This window comes from Mchenga conophoros, linkage group LG13, assembly GCF_057382185.1.
Source record: "Mchenga conophoros isolate Kocher_MC1m ecotype Shallow Benthic linkage group LG13, M_conophoros_male_GT1.1, whole genome shotgun sequence".
Classification (NCBI taxonomy): Eukaryota; Metazoa; Chordata; class Actinopteri; order Cichliformes; family Cichlidae; genus Mchenga; species Mchenga conophoros.
The window spans coordinates 14,572,124-14,593,155 of NC_140538.1; the positions used below are offsets into that span (position 1 = coordinate 14,572,124).

A 21,032-nucleotide genomic window follows, 5' to 3' on the forward strand; every position below is an offset into this window, starting at 1 on the left:
TTTGTGGTAATCTTGTGCCTTAAAATAAAGAGCGCTTACCTCAGCTTTTTGTCCTCCGTTGAAACTGATGCCATCAGATATACAGGACTGGAAATCTGCAATGGTGTAATACTCTGCTTCAACTGTAGGGGGCTCTGGAGGAGAGGGCAACTGAAATCCCTACATGAATACAAAATGGGTTCTATTAGAGTTATTGTCAGTGATTAAAAAATTTCATTTCTAGTTTATATTCAAACCCCTACATATAAGACGCTAATAGTAGTTTTTTTCTCCACTTAATTTAAATGTATAATAATAATAAATAATACAGTGTTTCCAGCAGTACACATTATCCTCGACAGCAGCAGTCCCCAACCCCCGGGCCACGGACTGGTACCGGTCCGTGAGTCGTTTGGTAACAGAGTTGAGGCTCGGGTGTCAAATTTATGGTTTTCAGGGCTTTATATCGGTATTTTTTATTGTTTTTATCGTTAACACGGTTTTCCTGGGTCTTTTCCCGTGTGTTATGAATAAATCTCCTTTTTTTGGTACCGGGACTGTTTTATTTTGTTGTATGGCTGGTCCGTGGCGCATAAAAGGTCGGGGTCCGCTGCTCTACAGAGTGCTTACATATTGAATCAGTGTCACTTTCATAAGGGTTGGAGTTTTTTGTTTGTTTGTTTGTTTGTTTTTATCAGAATGGGTACTTTTATCTTTAAAAATTAAAATATGCTGGTAGATGAACAGGACATTAAATTAAACAATGTGAATACTTCTTCAATTACACATTGTTGTATGTTGGTAAATGTCTGTATGAAGGAAAAGTCACGAGTAACAAAGTCCCGTGCACACTCATTACCTAGAGATGAATGCAGTAACATTTTCCCTGTGATGTGTCTTTTTAAGTAAAGATTTACCGGTTTGTTCTTCAACAATGATCAAAATCATTCATAATTGCTTACAAGTTGTATACATTTATTATTAACACCATTTTTTCACGCTTTCTGACCTTTATCAACCAAAAATAATAATTACATGTATAGAGGGATAGATGGATGACTGAAATATCATCACTCTTACCAGGGTTGCATCTCTCCGAGGAGGAGGTTTTTGCCTGAGAATGGGAGAACCTGTGAGAAAATAACAGAAAAATCACACATGGTTTGGTTACATTTAATGAATTTGCTTTACGTCAATATATCATAGATTCAAAAGATATCTGCCCACATTTGAAAATATTCAAGTCACTATGACAAAAAATGTCAGGGGCATGACTAACCAATTTCTACCCGATGTGGGGCAATTCTGGCTATAGCGGGTGAAGCAGGCTCTGCTTTGCTGTTTCCATCCTGTGGGGCATTAACAGGGCTGGCGTCAGCGCAGGGGATTGGCAAGCTTATCTCCCTCCTGGCGACCTGTGGACTCTCTGGGACACCTTCAGTCTGCACATCCTTCTCACTTAAAGCTTTCTTGTTAAGGAGGTTGCTGATCTCCATGATGTTTCCTATGATCTCCACTGGGCCTGTCACAGTCTTCTTACGGGGAGAGAAGTCATCCTTCATCTTTTTGAGGTAAGACGCTGGAGCCCAGCCCTCCTTATCTTGGTACCTGTGAAGTAAGTTGGAGGAGAAAATGATAAAATTGTGTAGAATGAAAAAAAAAAATGTCAGAAGCAAGTAAGGAGAGCTGTACTGTACCTGATAAACCACCAGCCTTCCAGATTCTTCTGAATCACCTCCACAGTGACACCTTTCTCAAAAGCAATTTCATCTTTCCCTTGGCTCGAGTAGGGCTGCACTGTTATGTACTTCTCTTCTGCAAAAGAGAATGAGTTCAGATTTTGACAGCAACGAGATCTCCGAAAACAAAATATTTAATGGAAACAAAAAACAAGACAGAAAACTGTATAATCTATAAATCTTTTTATAGACTTGTATTTTTATGACTACACTTCAGTAATGAGATGACACATTAAATTATGAAGCAATATATAATGATAGATTACCCTGAGATACACCAGACCTGTGAGATGAAACAGACTGGATGTGCTTTCAGGCAGATGTGTGAGTATGGCTCAAATGGCATGTGAGATTTGTCTATAAATTTGTCTTTATCAACCTAAGAAATAACTAAAGGACATAATTAATTCATGTCGTTAACGTACACAGATGTGCTGCAGTGTTAGCAACTGTTTAGCAATGTCTCACACAGCAATAAAACCCATTGTAACTTGGAATGTTTGCATCATTATCACTGGTAATGGATTATGAGTTTCAGTCTGATTCCCAGCACAAATAAGGAGCAGTGGGGCACCCTGGTGGTGCAGGATAGGTTCGCATTGCTTAAAATAGCACTAAATATACACAGTGATTATGCACACGTGATAGCAGTGCTTTCATGTAAGTGAAGGAATATATCTCTGTAAGAAGAATAATGCCCAAGTTCAGATAAAACAAATCCTAATAGCAATGCAGAGAAACAGTTTGTGGAAAGAGAAAATGAGGCACACAGAAAGGCCAACTTAAAAAAAACGAAACAAAAAAACAACTGACCTGCTTGATTTAACCCCTCAGATTGCATGAAGCTCCTATTAGCTCCAGCTAAATCTAAGAATATAGTTTTTATTTATTTATTGCAAAGCCCTTGAAGAAATATTCTGCTTGCAGCCAGTGTTGGCAAAATAATATTCTAAAATGCTTTATTGGCATGTGAACGTATATTTTAGTCTTGGTTCTGTATGAAAATAAGTGAAAGCAGATACACTAAGCGGGGCCATCTCAGCACAGAAGCCTCCTCTTTCAAACCTTCTGTTTTAGAGGGACAGCCAATCAGAAGAAAGTTTTTGCCCAAAGTGAGACGAAATGTTTCAGGCAGTGAAAAAGTGCAGTATAAATCACATAAGCATAATTATGAACTGTGAATCATGCAGCTCCACTCAAATAGAGCCAAGAATAAAAACCTTGTGGTCATTTTCAGCTCCACTGACAGAACGTAATTAGTTCTATAACATGACAATGGGAAACTACAGCACATGGGTCAAACTAGTGTCTTAAGGACTAGTGTCCTTGTCCTTTCGACAGGGAGTATCTCCTAACTCAGCACATAACAGAAAGCAGAGGCACCACGCTGATTTATGCATTCCCATGAGGCCGAGGGCCAGAGCCAAGTCATCATTTCCTGTCATTATGGCAATTCCTGTCTAAACACAGGGAACACAAGGAGAAGAGGTGTGCTCATAAAAAAAGAGAGGAGCACATAAAAAAAGTGCTGTTCTGTATGCCGTCTTCTCAGCTGGTTCACAGGAATCAACACTGTGGTAACAAATTATTCTGTTTTCCTTTTCTCCACCCATTTCCAAGGTTGTGTAGGCAGCTTAAATGGCTGTGGGATAGTAAGTCCTTTCAAACTCGTTGGGTACAGGATATTTTCTGAATGCTTTATTTTCCTTTTCCCTGGTTCTTCCGGCCACTTTGTGTTGGGGCTGCTAAATCATTTGCCTCTTACCAACTTCTTTCAAACAGTCTTCAACAATATCCAATGAAGGGAAATTCTGAATCAGATGTTATAGTAACCACAACATGCATCGGTGTTATAAAGTGTTCATGTGGAGTCAGCAAAAAAACAAAACAAAACGCAAAGCTGAATTTCAGTCATGGGGTGGAAACTACTCTCTCTCCACTCTAGAGAGCAGCATGCACTGCCAAGTGCAAAGTTTGGGCTGAACTCAATAGCCTATCCGTGCTCCTCTGTCAGCCATCCAAATGTATCTCTTGTGAAGAAAACCCCTGGCTGCGGTAAGAATGTGCAAGTTTGCTCGCAAACTAAGTGGAAGATTAATAAGACTCTTTGTTTATCAGTCAATACTGGTTGCTATCTGCAGCAAACCAGGAGAGAAATGTCTGTTTGTACCACACTTTGACAGAACACACACTTATTACAGATCTACATACACGCTTCATTTGCTCATAAAACGTAAAATATGGCTCTAAACTGCAGCATAAGGCATTCCTAAGTCTATTACGCAACTACTTTCAGATGAGTGGGTAGTTTTTTGTTTTTTTTTCCTCTGTGATTTGGAGACGATTGGCTTTGGCATGCGGAGTATAATTTTAATAAAAACGCTTACGCGGAGCAATTTTGTAGCATAATTTGAGCTTAGCATCAATAATTAGTGTATATAAAGTTGCTGATTTCACCTTTGCTTTCCAGGCCCGTTTCATATTAACGTCAGTTAGTGGTTAGTTGTGGATTGTGGCTCGTGATAACTGCATTTGCTGGAGGACAATGCAGAATGCAAGCCTGAACAAATATGTGCATGTGATAAAAGTTGAGTCATGTGATAAGAGACAATAAATGAGATGGGGTGAGGACAACAGTAACAAAAAGAGAAGGGAGGGAAGGAAGGAGGGAGGCGATGCAGCATGTTTCTCAGTTCACCTCGGCTCTGCTGCCTGCTGATGACACCCCCCAACGTCCATCTCCGGTCCAGCCTCTTCAGATGAGCCTTGTGTCGCTTAGTAACTGACACACACACACACACACGGCGACCAGATGACAAGGAAGGATCAAACAAACACGGAGACATGAAGAGCAAGCACAAATGTTACACAAACACACAACACACAAATGACATGGATCCATTATTAGCTACATGGAGGACACTAAAACACGACCACAACGCAAAACATGGTGGACAGTTAGCATGAGTGGATGGAGGTTACAAAAGAAATGTTAAAAACCAAGACATCTCCTCTGTGGCTTGTAATTAGCATGTTGTTATCACAGAGCCCCCCCCCCCCCCCCCCCCCATTAGGTTTGAGCATGTGGGATGCATATTGCCTTAAAGGAGCTGGTTAGAGATGTGTACCTAGAAGGGTCCATATTTCCTTGTATTTTAAATATAAGATGGCTAAAATGGAAATGATTCCAACAGTTCAGACATTAAACAAGATCCTTTTTATATAGAAATTTTAAAGAGACAGTAAAAACATTTGGTTATAAAAGATTTCAAGTCTGAATCATACACACAAAGCAGCTAAACTTTACACAAAGACTCAGCATCTAACCAGTTAATACATTTTATTTTACTTCTTTAATGTTCACAAAAACCAAAGTACATCAGTTTGCCATTTTACTGGTGGCTATATGCCAGTCTATTTTCCCCACCAGTTTCCTCAGAGGAAAGAAATAATTCGGCACAAAACGTCTTCATAAAGTCACACATTATTGTTCCACACCTTACTGTTTGCACATGCTAAACAAAGCAAAAATAATGTGTTTAGTGATACTGGTAGGCAGATATATTGGACTAAGGTAAATAGCTGCACTCCCAGAAATACATGACTATCATTTGTGTCAGTGCTGGCAGTATCATTATTTTCCTCTTATTTTCTACTACCAAAACAAGGAGGATGAGGGTTTGTTTACGCTTCCATCAGTGGGTAAACTCAAATCAGAAGATGTCTGAGCTTTCAACAACTATCATTATCAGAATCAGAAAACCAATTTTTGAAAAATATGTTGTTGTTTTCTTGGGGAGGGGTCAAAGTGACTATGTGGTTGTGCACAATCGGCTGAAGACCGCAGAACTGATAAAGAGTTGTTTTAAGAGGTTCATGCCATTTCTAAGACTCATGAGACACATAAACATTAATTACACTGACAGACTGTCCTTCCTAAACCCCCTACTGGTTAACTCAGTAAAGAGATAACTCCAAAAAAGGAGATAGGAGTGCATGGTTTGCATATAGCTATGCGCCTGTGTGTTATCCATTTGTTGTATTCTGAGAGGAGAAAAGGGCATTTTAACTTATTTAACATAATGCAAAACATTAATACTGACTAGCCTTGTGTGTTCACTCTCTTCTTCCACCACTGAGTCATAAGATATACAACACCGCAGGGATTCTGAGTCCCATTGTTACACCAGTTGTGCAGCAAAAAGATGTTTGGCCAGAGTGCTGGAAAATCTTGATGTTTGTTTGGAAGTGTAATATGCAACTTAATTATTTCCGTACCTCCAGTTTTTTTGGGTTTTCTCTAACACAATGTTGCATATATCTTAACAAATATCCTGCAGTTGCTGCAATACCTGCCAAAATGATCAAAGTTTGCGCATCTGACACTAATTGAGCTCTTCTGGCCTATGATTAAAGTGCTCTCTCCACTAACGTTGAAAATGCTTGGGGAGTGAGACAGCATTAGTCGCTCGTAGATGGCTTGATAACTGTATCTGAAAGGGCCATCAAGGCAGTTGGATGCTGTCTGCAGCTTCACACGTCAGTTTCACATTTCTGGCAAACCAAACTCTTCATAGGTGTGTATGTTACGACTGTTTTGGATCCTTCTCTGGCTCCAGTAAGCTCACGAAACTTAACATCCATCATCTTCAATGGTAAGCGGACATGAAATAGCGTGAGTCATGTCAGAGCTTTCTTTCTTTAACGATAACCATGATTTAAAGAGCATGACTCCAGAAATATTCATTTTTATTCAATGAAAACACACGCCTCTTTCATGAGCTACACTACACGGCGGGCGTATCACTTAATACTGCACTGTATCTTTCTTGTACAGTGCAGCACTGCACAGCACATCCTTTGAAACATTGAGGTCTGGTCTCTCTTGGCCCTCCTCCTTGATGTTTACCCAGGTCTGAATCTACACTCTGTTCTGATGTGCTTATGATGGCAAGCAGACAGAGTAACATGCTCACCCGGCCCAGCCTCAGTTGTTAGCGTAGACCAGCAGCGGTGAGGTTTTTTATTTTTATTTTGTCACGGATCAAAGACTGAGGATTGAGGGCAAAAGTGGTTTCTGTGTGTGGGTACAGTGGAGTGGGTGAGGTTGTGTTTACATGTGCAAACGTGTGTGGGTGGGCAAAGACTGAAGCGTTTGCAGTTACTTACCTTCCCCAACTTTAGAGGCACCCAGCTCCAAGTCATCCCGTGTGCCACTGTGAGAGTTGAGATAGGTAGCAGGGACCCAGCCCTGCTCCTCTGCAGTGCTGACAAACCACCAACCTATGGAAACATACAGAGGTTGTAAATTGCATTTCAAACAATGAATTGGATAGCAAGAAATCAGCGTAGCCTATAGTTAACTTTAAGGAATTCAACAGTTTTCAGAGGTCTGCAATTGCTCTTGAACTTTCCTCATGAAGTTGAGCCTTGGATAAGACTTGCACCAGAAAAAGTAGACAGAATAAGCCTCCAGAAAGAGAGATGAAAGAAGAAGACAGATGCCATTTGTACATTCCCGTTAATCACTTCCTCTTTGTTTTACTCATTAAACCTCAGCTGGATAAAATATCTCCAATCACAGCTACAAATGAACACGAATATGATGCATTTTATTGTGTTGCCAACAGAAATCTATCACTAAGGGCAGGACCAAGAACATCAGAGGACACACTGCTTGGCTGTGGCTCAACCCATGACGAGGTCTTGTTTGACCTACGTTCCATCGGGATCAGTCATGAAATCAGTGGGCAGGAAACTGCTGAAGTGATCCTACAAGCCAAGATATCCATTTGCAGGGTTGCAGCTGATTTGACTTCATTCTCCTGGGTATGACAGCATTGCTATTACATCTTTATGACAGATGCCTCAGTTGGAGAGAAGCAAGTAAAAAATAATGCTCATTTTAAAAATGGATCCTAAAACTAGCAGTGGCATGCTATAAACTCCAGGTTTGCATCATATCTCCTAGCCAAAGCTGTGTTTTGAAAGTCAGTGATTACAGTCAGGGTGGCGCAATGGGAGGTTGTTAATGATCAGCACTTCCAACTCACCTCACCGAACCTGATGATAATCTTGGTCATTTCCTTGGTCATTTTTATTTAATAGTTATTCCTGTGACAATGTGGGCTTTCTTTGGCTACTTTCAACAATGTTCCACAGTTCAAAGACATGCATGCTAGATTAGCTGTAGGTGCGAATGTGTGTGGTTGTGTTAGTCCTGTGATTGGCTGGTAAGGGTTTACCCTGCCACTCATCTAATGTAAGTTGGGAAAGGGTCTATCCCCTAGACAGATAAGCAGTTCAGAAAACAGATGCATTACAGTCCGAGATGCTGTAATCATAGGATTTCTATCCATGCAAGGTGTGTAGGATACATACATATATACTAGGGGTGCAACAATACTCGTATCGATATTGAACCGTTCGATACAGTGCTTTCGGTTCGGTACGCATATGTATTGAACAATACAATTTTTTTTATTTTATCTTATCAACTTTTCTTCTGATGATGCTGAGCTCAGTGGATCTGCATTCGACTACTCCGTCTAGGCTGTACTGTCGAGCGCAGATCCACTGAGCGCAGCGCAAGCTAGCAAGACAGAAGCTAAGCTCATTGCAACTGCTTCAACGCTACCCAAAATTGAACCTCCCCCACCCTCATTCAGATCTGGCGTTTGGAACTATCTTGGTTTTTATGTGAACAGTATGTCGGATGTGCCATGCAATGCTCAATTGGTGGGAACTAGTGCGTTAGCGCAGTTAGCTTGTTGACGTGTTGACGCCGTCCAGCCCCACGCACGGGGCGATCCATGGTAACTCGTTAACAGAGATTTGCCGTGTTATGATGTTAAAGTCATTTTTACGAGATTAACGCTGACAGCATGTAAACGACCACGGCAGACCCAGTGGCATTTTGATGCTTTTATTAATCCCTACACGGTTGCTGTACATTCGCACTCAGAGCTGCAGCTCTCCCGCTTCCAGCTCAACATAACACCAACCACAGGACCCAGTACAATATTTAATTCGGCGGGGCGTGGCTTGCGGATGCCGTGCAGGTGCGTCCGCCTCCTCTGCACGGCACCGCAGGCCACGCCCCGCCACATACCCCCATCGCCCGACTGAGGCCGGGGAACCATCCGGCCGAACGTACTCCCCCCACCGAGAGCGGGAGAGGGGATCAGCCCGGACCGTCGGCGCCCCCGGGCCCTGGCCAAGCGACGGGGAGTTGTAAGTTCAGGTGGCCGCCTGCGAACCCAGCAGCGTCGGCGAAGCTGGTCCGGAGGTCGGCCGCGTGGCAGGTGGACGCGGCGCTGTTGGTACGGTCGTGCGCCCCAGCTCGCAGGCGGCTGGGCAGATGTCCGGCAGGCACTGGCCTCTGGTGGAGGTGAGGCCGCTCTGCTCACCCCGCTAACCTCGGGCTTCGGTGGCGCGGACTCCCTTAGCACGTGCACCACCGACTTATCCCGCGGCTTCTCCGCCCCTCCCGGTGGGAGCAGCTCACGCTGCACCTCCACCGCTGCCGGCTGGAGCAGCTCCCCTCGCTGCGCCTCCGGCGCTGCCTCTACCGGCTGGAGCAGCTCCTCGGGCGCCGCCTCCACTGTTGTCTCTCCCGGCTGGAGCGGCTCCTCGGGCGCCGCCTCCACCGCTGCCGGCTCCGCCGCCTTCTTCCGAGGCGCAGGAACGGGCACCGGGCCCTGCAGAGCCCCTGCGGCTCCCACGCGAGGTGTGGGGACAGGCGCTGTGGCAGGCTGCGTGCTAGTTGGTCGCAACCTGGGGGCCGGCACGGGCGCCTGCACGGACTGGATCTCCTCCACTCCAGCGCCATTGGGGAGCGCCGGTGGGGGTGGCGGTGGTGTCGGGCAGGACCGGATCAGCGCCGCCAGATTCTCCATCCTCTGCAGGTGGCGTTCGGTCTGGTCCTGCAGCTCTTCCCGCCTGCGGCGCCACACCGCCGCCTGCTCCTGCTGCGTGGCCGCCAGCTCGGCCACCATTCTCGCCAGGTCCTCCCTCTGCTGGCCCACTCCTGGATCTGCCGTGCCTCCCGTCCTGGGTTTCGGCACCACTGTAAACGACCACGGCAGACCCAGTGGCATTTTGATGCTTTTATTAATCCCTACACGGTTGCTGTACATTCGCACTCAGAGCTGCAGCTCTCCCGCTTCCAGCTCAACATAACACCAACCACAGGACCCAGTACAATATTTAATTCAGCGGGGTGTGATTGCGGATGCCGTGCAGGTGCGTCCGCCTCCTCTGCACGGCACCGCAGGCCACGCCCCGCCACACAGCACTAGTGGGAACACAATGAATATGACTGCACATTTACCCCGACATCATCCTAGTGCAAAGACAAGTGGAAGCAGACAAAAACAACAAGCACGCATGCTACAAACTTTACCCGAGTCATTTAGACAGCCGTTAGCACATGATTCTCCTTATGGGGATCTGCTATGTTTCACATGCTGCTGAGAATATAGCCCAGAAGAAGCGTATAGTATAGCTTTTATTTTGGAAAGAGCCATTTCTCTGTAATAAACTCTCTGATCGAGAAAGATTTATTTATTTATTTTTTATTATTTTGTTGTTTCAGCAACATTAAATTTAAAAACTGTACTTTTGAGTTAAAATATATATTTATAATTTTAATAAATGACAAATTAAAAAGGTATGAACATTTTTTTGTATCGAAAAAATATCGAACCGTGACACCAAAGTATCGAACCGAACCGAACCGTGAATTTTGTATCCCTGTGTCATCCAAAGAGAAAACCTTGCATATCCAAAGCCAAAAGAGTTCAAAGTTGGTCCGGCTTGATTTTCTTTTCTTTCTTCTTTTTTCTCTGTGCCTGTTTCGACCTGAAATTTCTCCCTTTTAAACTGAGGTTTTTTTGCCTGCAATTGTCGCAGAGATTGCTGGACTGTTGGGTTTATCTCAAGAATGTTGCAGGATTCTTAGATGGCTGTTGTTGGGAAATGGTGTCATGTAAAATTACATTCAGACAGAGCTGATCATACTGGTCTCCAATTGCTTGAGCAAATCCAGTCCCAATCTTTGGGGACTGCGTATTTGATGTCACTTCAAGTGTTTGAATCCATCATTGTCCTTTTTGATGCAGGGCTCTTTTAAGGTGCTGCACCAGTGTTTCTTAGGTGGGTTATTTGTTCCACCTATTATTCTGCCTTTGTAAATTATTCCACACCAGATTGACTGAAGTTAAGTTTGGTGTTGCTGCAATCACAGAAGAGACCTGTGAAGCACTCAAGAACTCCTCAAGAATGCAAAACACATTTTATTATGCTAGAAACTAAAATGAATGCCATGGCAAGTAATTGTGTTTTTTAAGGCTCAATTTCTGTTACACTGTACAGCTATATCAAGTTTTATGCTTTTAAGAAAAAAGTAAACGTGATTTTTATTTATCATCTCCCCTCATACACTAAAGAGATCATTTGAAGTCTTTGCTAAACCAAACGTTTCCTCTCTGCATATTAAAACATTAAAAATACATATGTATATTTATATATTAGGACTGTGTCTCGCTTCTCAATGAGAGACTTGATTGACAAGGATGGAAAAAAAACTGTCACACACACTTTGTTGTGGTAACAGGAACCCAATATGGCTGACAGCTGTCTGGACAACCCATAAAGACAATGGCAGTGTTCCATTTCACAGCTGGTTCAAACCTCTCCTATACATTTTTTTTTATACAGATGGATCCATGCTTTCATATTGTTTACATCAAATTCTGACCGTACAATCCAACTGGACTCATCACTCATGGCCCAGGCAATGTTGTTTCAGTCTTCTATTATTCAATTTTGGTGAGTCCATAGTAAGGCTGAAGTGAGTGGCAGCGGTGTGGTCATCTGCTGCTGTTGTAGTCGATCTGCTTCAAGATTCAACATGCTGGGCATCAGAGAAGCTCTTCTGCATAGCTTGGTTCTACCAAGTGATTATTTGAGTCACTGTTGTCTTCCTATCAGCTCAAAGCAATTTGGCCATTCTCCTCTGACTTCTGATTTTAGGTAAGATGTTTTTGACCAGATAACTGCTGCTCACTGGATATATTCTCTTTAAATCCTATAAATAGTTGTGTGGGAAGATCCCAGTAGATCTGTAGTTTATGAAATACTCAGAACAGCCCATCTGGCACATTCAAAACCACTTATATCACCTTTCTTCTCCATTCTGATGCACAGTTTGAACTTAATCTTAATCATGTCTACATACCAAAGTGCACTAAGCTGCTGCCATTTGACTGAATAGGTGAACAGGTGTACATAATGAAGTAGCAGTGAGTCACGCTGATACTAATACTTTTGTTTGTTTTGTTGTTTGTTCTTAATTCTATGTCATGAAAACTTAAAGAAAGTGTTTCACTCTTCATCCAATGCCATTTAAACATTGATATGACACATAAATAAATAAATATGGGCCTCTGACATTGATCACCTATGTTGGTGCATCCCTAGTTGTTATGATTACATAATCAATATCTGCTTGATGCTGGCAACTGCAAACTCTGATGACTTACATAAAGTGAATCGGATTGACTCCCTAGCCATATGACTTCGTCCACTAAATTAAACTGGAATTTAGAAAAACAACAGATGTCCTGCTGACAGACTAATACTTCCACTGGCTTTCTCTGCGGAAGCAATAACCGAGAAAATCTTTCCAAGCCTCTTGGTCACTTACACGTGCAATCTCTGTGATTCATATCAAGGGTGATTTATTTAATTGCTTAACTTGCCTAGCTATACAACAAAAACATGATGGGCTATGGGCCTGTTCTGCATAAAGTAAGGGTGGGTCTAGATAGGCGGATATTGGTTGGCTCTGAACACTGAGCTGGCCTGTGCTCAGGGATGTAACAATCCATGTAATGTGCTCACCAAAGCTTTGGCTTGAGCAAAAACCCCATGTCAATAAATCAGGCTGAGAAAGCAAACCACAAAAAAGCACAAAGTGGCATCTACAACATTGAGATGGACTTAATATGTTGATCCTATTTTGTGGAGTTGAAAGCTTGTTAGAAGATCACAAATTTCTACCGTATTTTAAACATAACTGCGGATTTCACTGTAATTAGTGTCAAAATAATGACAGGAAAATGTTGCAATACTTCATTAAGTCACTGAAAGCATTTAAATAAGTCTGATGTGCCGAGTTTAATGAACAGGGAAGGGCAAGATCAATTACATGAATTGCACATTAAACTAAATCAACCATTATACAGAAAGGTCAGCTTGGCAGGAGAAAAATCTCTATAATCTACTCAAAGGACGAAAAAAATCTTTACATTTGCAAACTGCCATGTTCACACTTACTTTGCAGCTGGGGAGAAATATCAGGTTCACTTTAGGGAAGTGACAACTGACAGCAACAAAAGCACCCACAAGGATAAAGTGTGTGAATGTACTTTAAATGTGACCATTGGGCTGCAAGTCTGAATCTAAATATGGTGCAAAGACACGGCGTCAGTTTAAACGACCTGAGTGAATACACATTGTTACTGATGGCTTGGGTGGCTTTGTCTGTATTTTTCAACCATCCCTTTACATGGCAGGTGCTTAGGCTGAGTTCACTGAACCTCAAAGGCAGCAATAAAAGTCACCTTAAAATGAAAACACACATTACGTAAGTGCTGATTTCCTGGCCTTGGCAGGTTTATATCAGAGAGCTTGCAATTATACGAAATGTGGGGAAAGAAAAAACTGCTCCACATCTTTCATCGCATGCACTCATTCACTGCTCCGTAGCATTTGTGTATAGGCAACACAAAATTACACAAATACAGCTGTCAGGAACCATGTGGTGAAAAAACTCTATTAGATTTAAAAATGAAACCCACCTATAATTGATACATGTGTGTCATCTTATGATAATTCCTCTGGACTATTTTTTTCCATAGGGCTGGGAGGTGAATTTGATTCTAAGATTTTGGATAATATCAACATCATACTTGACAGGGTTATCATTTGTACACTCTTCCCAGTGACATAAACCTTTTACTGAGGTCATTACAAAAGAAGCAGCTGTTTTGTGAGTCTCCCGCTGCCAAGACAGCAATCTTGCAGAATTACATGGTGACTAAGATTTCGATGAAATCATACTGGTAAGTTTACGTGGTTTTCTGAATATGTTGACCTTCATTTTACCCCTGTATGACCTAGAACCCTCGGGAATTAAATTCTCAGACTACAGTGATTTTAATTACAGACGGTGAAGTTGAACAATGAGAAAGTTAAGGATAAGACTCAGTTGTTTAAAAGTGAAATTGCAGATAACAGAAATAAGATTCATAACAGAGTAACACGCAGTGTCTTCTTCACTTCTAATTATCTGTACAGATGTGGAAGAAATACATGAAAGAAGCATACCTCTTGTGTCTGGAAACTTCTATGTGAGGGTTTGGGCAGGTACACTTGCATGTGCATGTGCATGTGTCAGATTCTGATCCACCCACTGTCTAGGCTGCCACGGCACAGAGCTCAGACTTACATTGCAAAGCAACACCTTTGTTTTCATCTGTGCATCTTGTGTATCATTATCTCTTGGGTTTTTTTTGATCGGTCTGCATAACAACCTGCTTTCCTCCATGTCTCTATGCCTTGCTATAAAAAGCTAAAAACCCTGGAAAGCTACTGCAAAGTTTCAACCACAAACAAGAAAAACAAATATGTCCAAATGCTGACTTGCAATACACTTTGCTAAACATTATTCAATAATACGATTATAGCAATTTAGTCAACATCCAGAGTAAATCAAAAAGGTTTTAAAGCGTTTGAGCAGATTTGAGTTCTGTAACCCCCCACCACCATTTTAGGGTCAGCATTTGCATAAGACAATAGCTAAAACCACAAGACTCTAGTGGGAATCTCATATAACACCATCGCACCATAGGATCGTGACCACAGACATCAACCTCAAATGTCACAGCCTCGGAAAGATGGAAACTGAATGGTTTGTCTTAACTACAGTGTTGTATTTTACTACAAGGACCAAGAAAAACTGAATGTTACGGAGAGAACAAGTTGTAATAAAGTTTTTTTCCCGCAGCAGCCTGCTGAGGTATAAATAAGACTGCTCATATCAAGTTAAATGTCTGCTTGGTGCCAATAATGGCCTTGTTTGAACAAAAACAATGATCTAATTTAGACAGTCTAAAATACCCAAATTCTGTCTTTCACATATAAAGCTAAAGACAGCAGTTGGTTTGTGCTGGTTGACAAATCCTGACAAGCTGCACCGAAACCTACCTACAGTTAGCTTAATATTTTTTTTGGACAAAGAGAGTTTTTGTAGTTTTGCCTTTTTTCACTATCATACTAGGACCGCTGTCCCCCCAAGCAGGCAAGCCCTACTCCATTGCTATTTCATAACAAATGAGTCCCAAAGAGATGTGTGTGCAAGTGAGGGAGACCATCATTAGGCTAAAAAAAAGTCTACAAGAGAAATGGCAAAAATGTAGTGGTGGTTAAATCAACAATCTGATACATTCCTTAAAAAACTCAGCAACACTGGCCAACAAAGTGCATGATCACATTTTCATGGTTAATAAAAGCAATGTCACAACATCAAACCAAGTCAAGAATACTCAATCAAGAGACATTTCATGAATGTAACTGCAAAGTGTTTACAACAAGGTGCAAACCACAGTTACCCTCAAGAACAAGTCGGCCAGATCAGACATCGCCAGAAAACATCTCTGGACTGATGGAACCATGATTAACGTAATAGAATGATTGGAAGAGAAATGGAAGCTGAAAGCTTGAAACAGCTCACGATCCAAAGCATGACGCATCCCCTATTAAACATGGTGGAGGCAAGGTTACGGCATGGGCACTTTGCAGCCCCCAGTGGAACCGCGTCACTATTATTGACTGAAGATCTGATATACTACAGTGGCTACACATGCTACTCAAATGGTTAATGACCCAAAACTATACTGCAAAAGCAACCAAAGAGTTTCACAAGGCAAAGAAACTTGATATTTTTCAATGTCCGTCAGTCATCTGATCTCAACCCAGCACGGCAGTTACTGAAGACAAAACTGAAAGACCCCCAAACAACTAGCAACTAAAAGCGGTAGCAGTAAAGACCTAGCAAAAAATCTTTTTATTTCCTGGAATCTGCATTTCTATGCATTTGTTACTTTTTTATGTTTACATTTTAGTTTTGGTAAGGATTGAACACAGTAGGACTAACGTTAAATATACAGGTGCTGGTAGTTGGACTTTTTCTTACAGCTGGACAAAACCAGCTATCTGTTTTTCCATTTCCAGTCATTGTGCTAACATAAGCTAACCTGGTACTCATTGTAGATTAATACTGAACAGACATGGATGAGAGTGGTATCAACTTCCTCATCGCCAACAATAACTAAATAAACAATTTTTAAAGGGGGCACATTCTTTTAACTTTAAACAATATATTAAAAAATGTAAGATAAAGATGATGTCTCATTAATTTAGGTTAGATTATTTTATGTAAATACAGAAATTCAAGATGAAAATAGCTACAGAGAGACACATTTCTATATTATTTATGTAAACAGATGCTCCTTCCAGGCTGTCTTCATAGTCTCACTTAACCTACAGTATATATTATACCCCTTCAAGAGCAGATGCACAATGTAGACATACAATAAGCACAGACAGTATTTCTAAGCTCTTTCTCTCTCATACAGTATCTACCATCTGGAAACTCTATCAGTTTTAAGAGCCATGCTTCATTTTTACTGTAATCAACAACAGATTCGCAGCTGCAACAAAGTAACTAGATTTATGGAACTCTGCTCTTTTCCTAAGGTACAGGAAAAACCCATAAAACAACGCTACAATCTATGAATGCGATCAATCAAGTTTGATTCCTTAGCATTGGCATGTTTAATACAGTGTGACTGACACACTTGTTAATGACCAGATATCCGCAAAAATGTATAATTAACTTAAGCAGGCTCGACTTGATTAAAGTTGAAATCCACACTGTTTTGTGCAGTGGAATAACTCCTCACAAAAGAGTTCGACCACATCTTCCATGAACATGTGAAACACAGACTCAGCAGCATGAGTCGTTTTTTTTTTTTTCATGGCCCGAAATGATGAGGAATGCAGGAGCTCAGCAGTCCTGCAGATACTCGACACCACTGTTGAGTAAAGCAGGAGAAAACCCCATTCATTTCCAGCTTCTGTATTTATTAACAGTAGATCATGTATCAAAGCACAAGGGAAAGGCATCCAGCCCAATACACACACTTCCAGTTTTCATAAAACACTGGATTTCAATTACCTCGGTGGCTCTGGTACAAGGAGGGGTGAGGGGCAAGAAATGGCACAAAACGACTTTTAAGAGCTAATGCTGACCTAAGGAACAACCTTCACTCCCTCCCAGTCTCTGAAAGGATCCCCTCATGGTCTGAACGAAGCTGTAACCCACAGCTTGTGTGCTCTCTATTCTCCACCGAGTTGGGAGACACAGCAGTCCTTGAGTGCCTGAACCCACCCCTTAAAATGCTGGTTTAACTCAATGGTCAATTCTTAAGTGAGAGGGAGACATACCTTTTTTGGCTCCAGACATAGATTTCTGTACACTATTATTAGAGCCATTACTGTAACTTAAATACCATCACCATGCCTGTTTTTTATCCCCATATGCCTCTGTGACAAGATGCAAGGAAATAATGCTATCTGAAAATATAGGCTAAGGTTAATTTCTAAAGATGGTCATTTTTACTTCCTACACTGGGCTGAAAGAATGTGAAGGATGAGGATTGCTCTGAGTGCATAATGTGTCTTCCATCTGCTGCTGCAACTTCGGCTTAAAAAAGACATTTAACAGTTGGCGAGTTTTCTGTATAATGTCTTTGGTGGTTCATTGACATGAATTATAGTGTTTTTCCTCTCTTGCACAAGGAAACATGTTCCTGCTGAAACTGCACATACCAAATTGGGAAACTTGGAGTTTGAGGATTAGCAGCAGGTCAACACTGACCTTCCAAGAAAGTTGGGATAGGGGAAATAAACGTCTGAAGATATTGTGTAATACTAAACTAAACTGGTGTTAGCTTTCACATCTAATTCAGTTAAGTGGAAAAATCATGAATTGGTGTATTACTCTATGTTAAATTACAACAAATTAACAGATTTAATCACAGGCATAAAATGTCATTTAAAGCAGTTAAGGAGATAAGGCTGAAAACTAGTTCTGAGGGTTTTAGGCGACAGCAGACTGACATAGTTGTGGAAACAAATGCTGCTCACCAGATTTCTTTTTTTTTCCTTTTGGTGTTTTTTTATGGAAGAACTTGCTTATTTAAGCAAACAGGAAACACAAAACACATTTGCTATTTATAGTATTAAAACTGGAAAACTCCAAAGACAGAGAGAAAGCACAGGAGATAGTTTTCAGTGAAAGAATTTACAGCATTACGAAACAAAGAAAAGTGGCCCTGAACTGTAGACTAGATGATGTCCTATATTAACTAATAATGACTTTCAGAACTGATCAGCTCAGTGACAAATGCTAAGAGAATTAGTTAAACAAAAAGTGATGAAAAGAAAAAAGTCTAAATGTGGAGATTACAGTTGTTTTTCTGAAGACAAATGGCCATGGTTGCTATACTTTGGGTTAGTAAAATCATACTTCAGAATCTGTTTTAGTAACGAGGAAGGATATGATTTCTCTTTTAGCACATAAACACAGTGTAGTGAAATTGTATAGTGACATTGTAAAGATGGTACAGAAAGCTGCATCTGGTCAGACAGAAAAACACACAAACTTGGAAAAGTGAATTTGTAGAAAATGAAATGGCTGGTAATGGACAGAGGTAAGGTGAATTATTAATGTGAACCTGGAGGGTTAGCCTTGTATAATTTTGCAGATTGCTCTCTGTTTCTTGAGTCAACTCCAGATAAAGGAGATTTAGCTGATCTGAACACTGAGTCCCTGCTGAGGTTTACCCTGAGATCAGCTTACTTCCAGCCTAAAGACAGGAAGGACAGACAGTATTGTATTAATAGGTTTTTTTCCATGTGAAGGTTGAGCAGACATCCTGCCCATCTATCATGCCACGCTGAGGGCCAGACCCGTTTAATCTGTGTGTTCAGCCTTTGTGGGCTTTCAGTGAAGCCATCAAACATCACCTGCAGGAATACCCCTGTCACTTTCCAGTCTCTCTGTGAAGCTTTGTCAAACTTTGAATCATTCTTGCCAACAAGTGACTTTCGGAAAAAAATGTCTTGTCTTGTAAGTGAAAGTTAAGGTTTTGTCTGAAATTCCTCTAACCCCGCCCTGCCTATATAAGCCAGAAGCAGCAGAGACACAAAACATACTGTACATAGGTGGTGCCAGGGGGTCTTTGGGGAGATGGAGGGATGCTGTAAGTCGATCTTTTCACAGCAGACAGACATTCCTGGAGTTCATGTGGCAAACCGTAATTCACAAATGCTAATCTACCCTTAGAAGAGAGACGTTAAAAGCTGATGGTATCCACATAGAGAAATTGTCAACACAGAACTGAGGGCAACACGCTTAGCACAATAATTATGATATTTCCAGAAGCGTCTGCAAATTATTTTTCCTTTCCTACGTCGCCCTTTAAAAGGCAAAGTTTAAACCGCTGAATACAGAGCAACTGAACTGACCAACAAGCCTGCTAGCTTAGCTTTGGTTAACATCTCTCCAATATAGTGTAAACTGAGGAGGCATCCTGGAGGATCCATTAAGCCATTATAATGAACCAACCTCTCTGAACCACTAACTTTGGCAGGAAATTGCTTTTTCCATTTTCTCTCCGAGTTTCTCCCTGCACTATTCTCTTCTCCTGAGCCAGCATCTCCCCCTGGCAAACTCTCATAAAAAAGACAAATAAAATAGCTTCACAAAGAGTGAGGACAAAAAATTATTAAACTTTAACAATCATTTTCTAAGAAAGCTTTTGTTTTCCTGCATCTGTGTTAGTAAATAGTATTATTCAAGAGAACTGAATCAGTGGGCCACCTTGCTGATTTACCACACACTGCACCCACTTCAAACACCCCAAAAAACAGCCGACAGTATAAACTACTGTACCAACTGAAACAACGACCACAACACAAACTATATCATCAAGCCAGGGCGACGGAAAATACTTGCTTGGCTTGGGATAGCAGGTTGGAAAAGTGGAGAAAGCGGAGCTCACTTATAGGGCTGACCTAGATTCAGTGCCCCGTCAGAGGCATACATTATCTAATCCAAGGTAAGGGAAAGTCGATAACTGCACTGGGCAGGAGTCACAGCCAATGTCTATGGTGCAGTAGCTTTAACAGCAGGACTTTGGTTGACGTTACTGGGTGAATGGCAGAAACAATACAAAGCTGCACTTTTCCATTTCTAGATCTGGCTCTATTATAAGCTCATGCTGTTGCACCTTTAGATGCTGATATAAAATTAGATGGCAAAGTTTTCTACTCACTGCATCCAAGACTCTACAGGGGGACTCATGCGGCTTTAAATCTGCCCAGATTGAAAATCCATACAGCCCTTTTATCATAACAAATACACCAGACACTTTTAGTACCTCTAACTCAGCAAATTCACTACATAGAGCTGTAATACACAGATCAATCTGTCAGAAGCTATTAAAGGGTTTGTACTTATACTGCAAGGGAATGGATGCTAAATCAAATGAACTCTGAAATCTTCTTAGCACACACCTGGTCTTGTTAGTGCTGGCAGAGGGACACAGAGTGATGTCACCCAGCCAAATGGAGCAGAGTTAGCCAGCTTCCACTGGAAAGGTGTTGATATTTCAGCCTAAACGCTAGCAGTGCTGCTGGAAACAGTCTCCACAGCAAATTGTAAGGAACGCGGGTTATACTTCTGTGATCTCTGTGGAAGTGTCAGTGTATAATAAAACTGTCAAATAGCCTTCAGATGTGTTTTCAAAAGCCTGCCGTCTACTATTTTGCTTTCTAGAAACTCATAAGAAATCCATCTAACCAGAGATGAATGAATGAGCTGAAGTGAAAGTGGCAGCAAAATATAGCCTGCTTCAGAGATGAGAGGCAAGCAAAGCAATAATAACATGAAACAAAGTTAGAGCAATAACACGGAAACCTGGAAATCATAAATCTGCAATGAGATGTGCATGAGTTTCACATGGATCAACAGTGCACAGTGGTCAGCTGAAAGACAAAAGTGAAGGGGCCCATAATAAAAACAGGACCATGCACTTGAAATTCATGGAGAAAAGCACTCGTATAAGGCCCCCAATAAAAGGACTTCAAGGTGGTGGAATATCCGCCTCACAGTGGCTCCCC

General features: G+C 41.6%; 1 protein-coding gene across 4 annotated transcripts in view; it reads right to left on the bottom strand.

Moving 5' to 3' along the window:
- LOC146560978 (SH3 and PX domain-containing protein 2A-like) overlaps nt 1–21,032 on the bottom strand; it is a 62,987-nt gene that overhangs the window by 3,056 nt on the left and 38,899 nt on the right. For 3 of the 4 annotated variants that reach the window (XM_085296628.1, XM_085296626.1, XM_085296629.1), the window contains 6 exons: nt 6,888–7,001; nt 4,417–4,500; nt 1,677–1,794; nt 1,259–1,587; nt 1,060–1,109; nt 40–159 (listed from right to left, as the gene is read on the bottom strand). In XM_085296628.1, coding sequence (XP_085152754.1) covers nt 40–159; nt 1,060–1,109; nt 1,259–1,587; nt 1,677–1,794; nt 4,417–4,500; nt 6,888–7,001 — 815 coding nt within the window. The remainder of the gene's footprint in view (nt 1–39; nt 160–1,059; nt 1,110–1,258; nt 1,588–1,676; nt 1,795–4,416; nt 4,501–6,887; nt 7,002–21,032) is intronic. The other variant, XM_085296627.1, reaches the window with a different exon arrangement.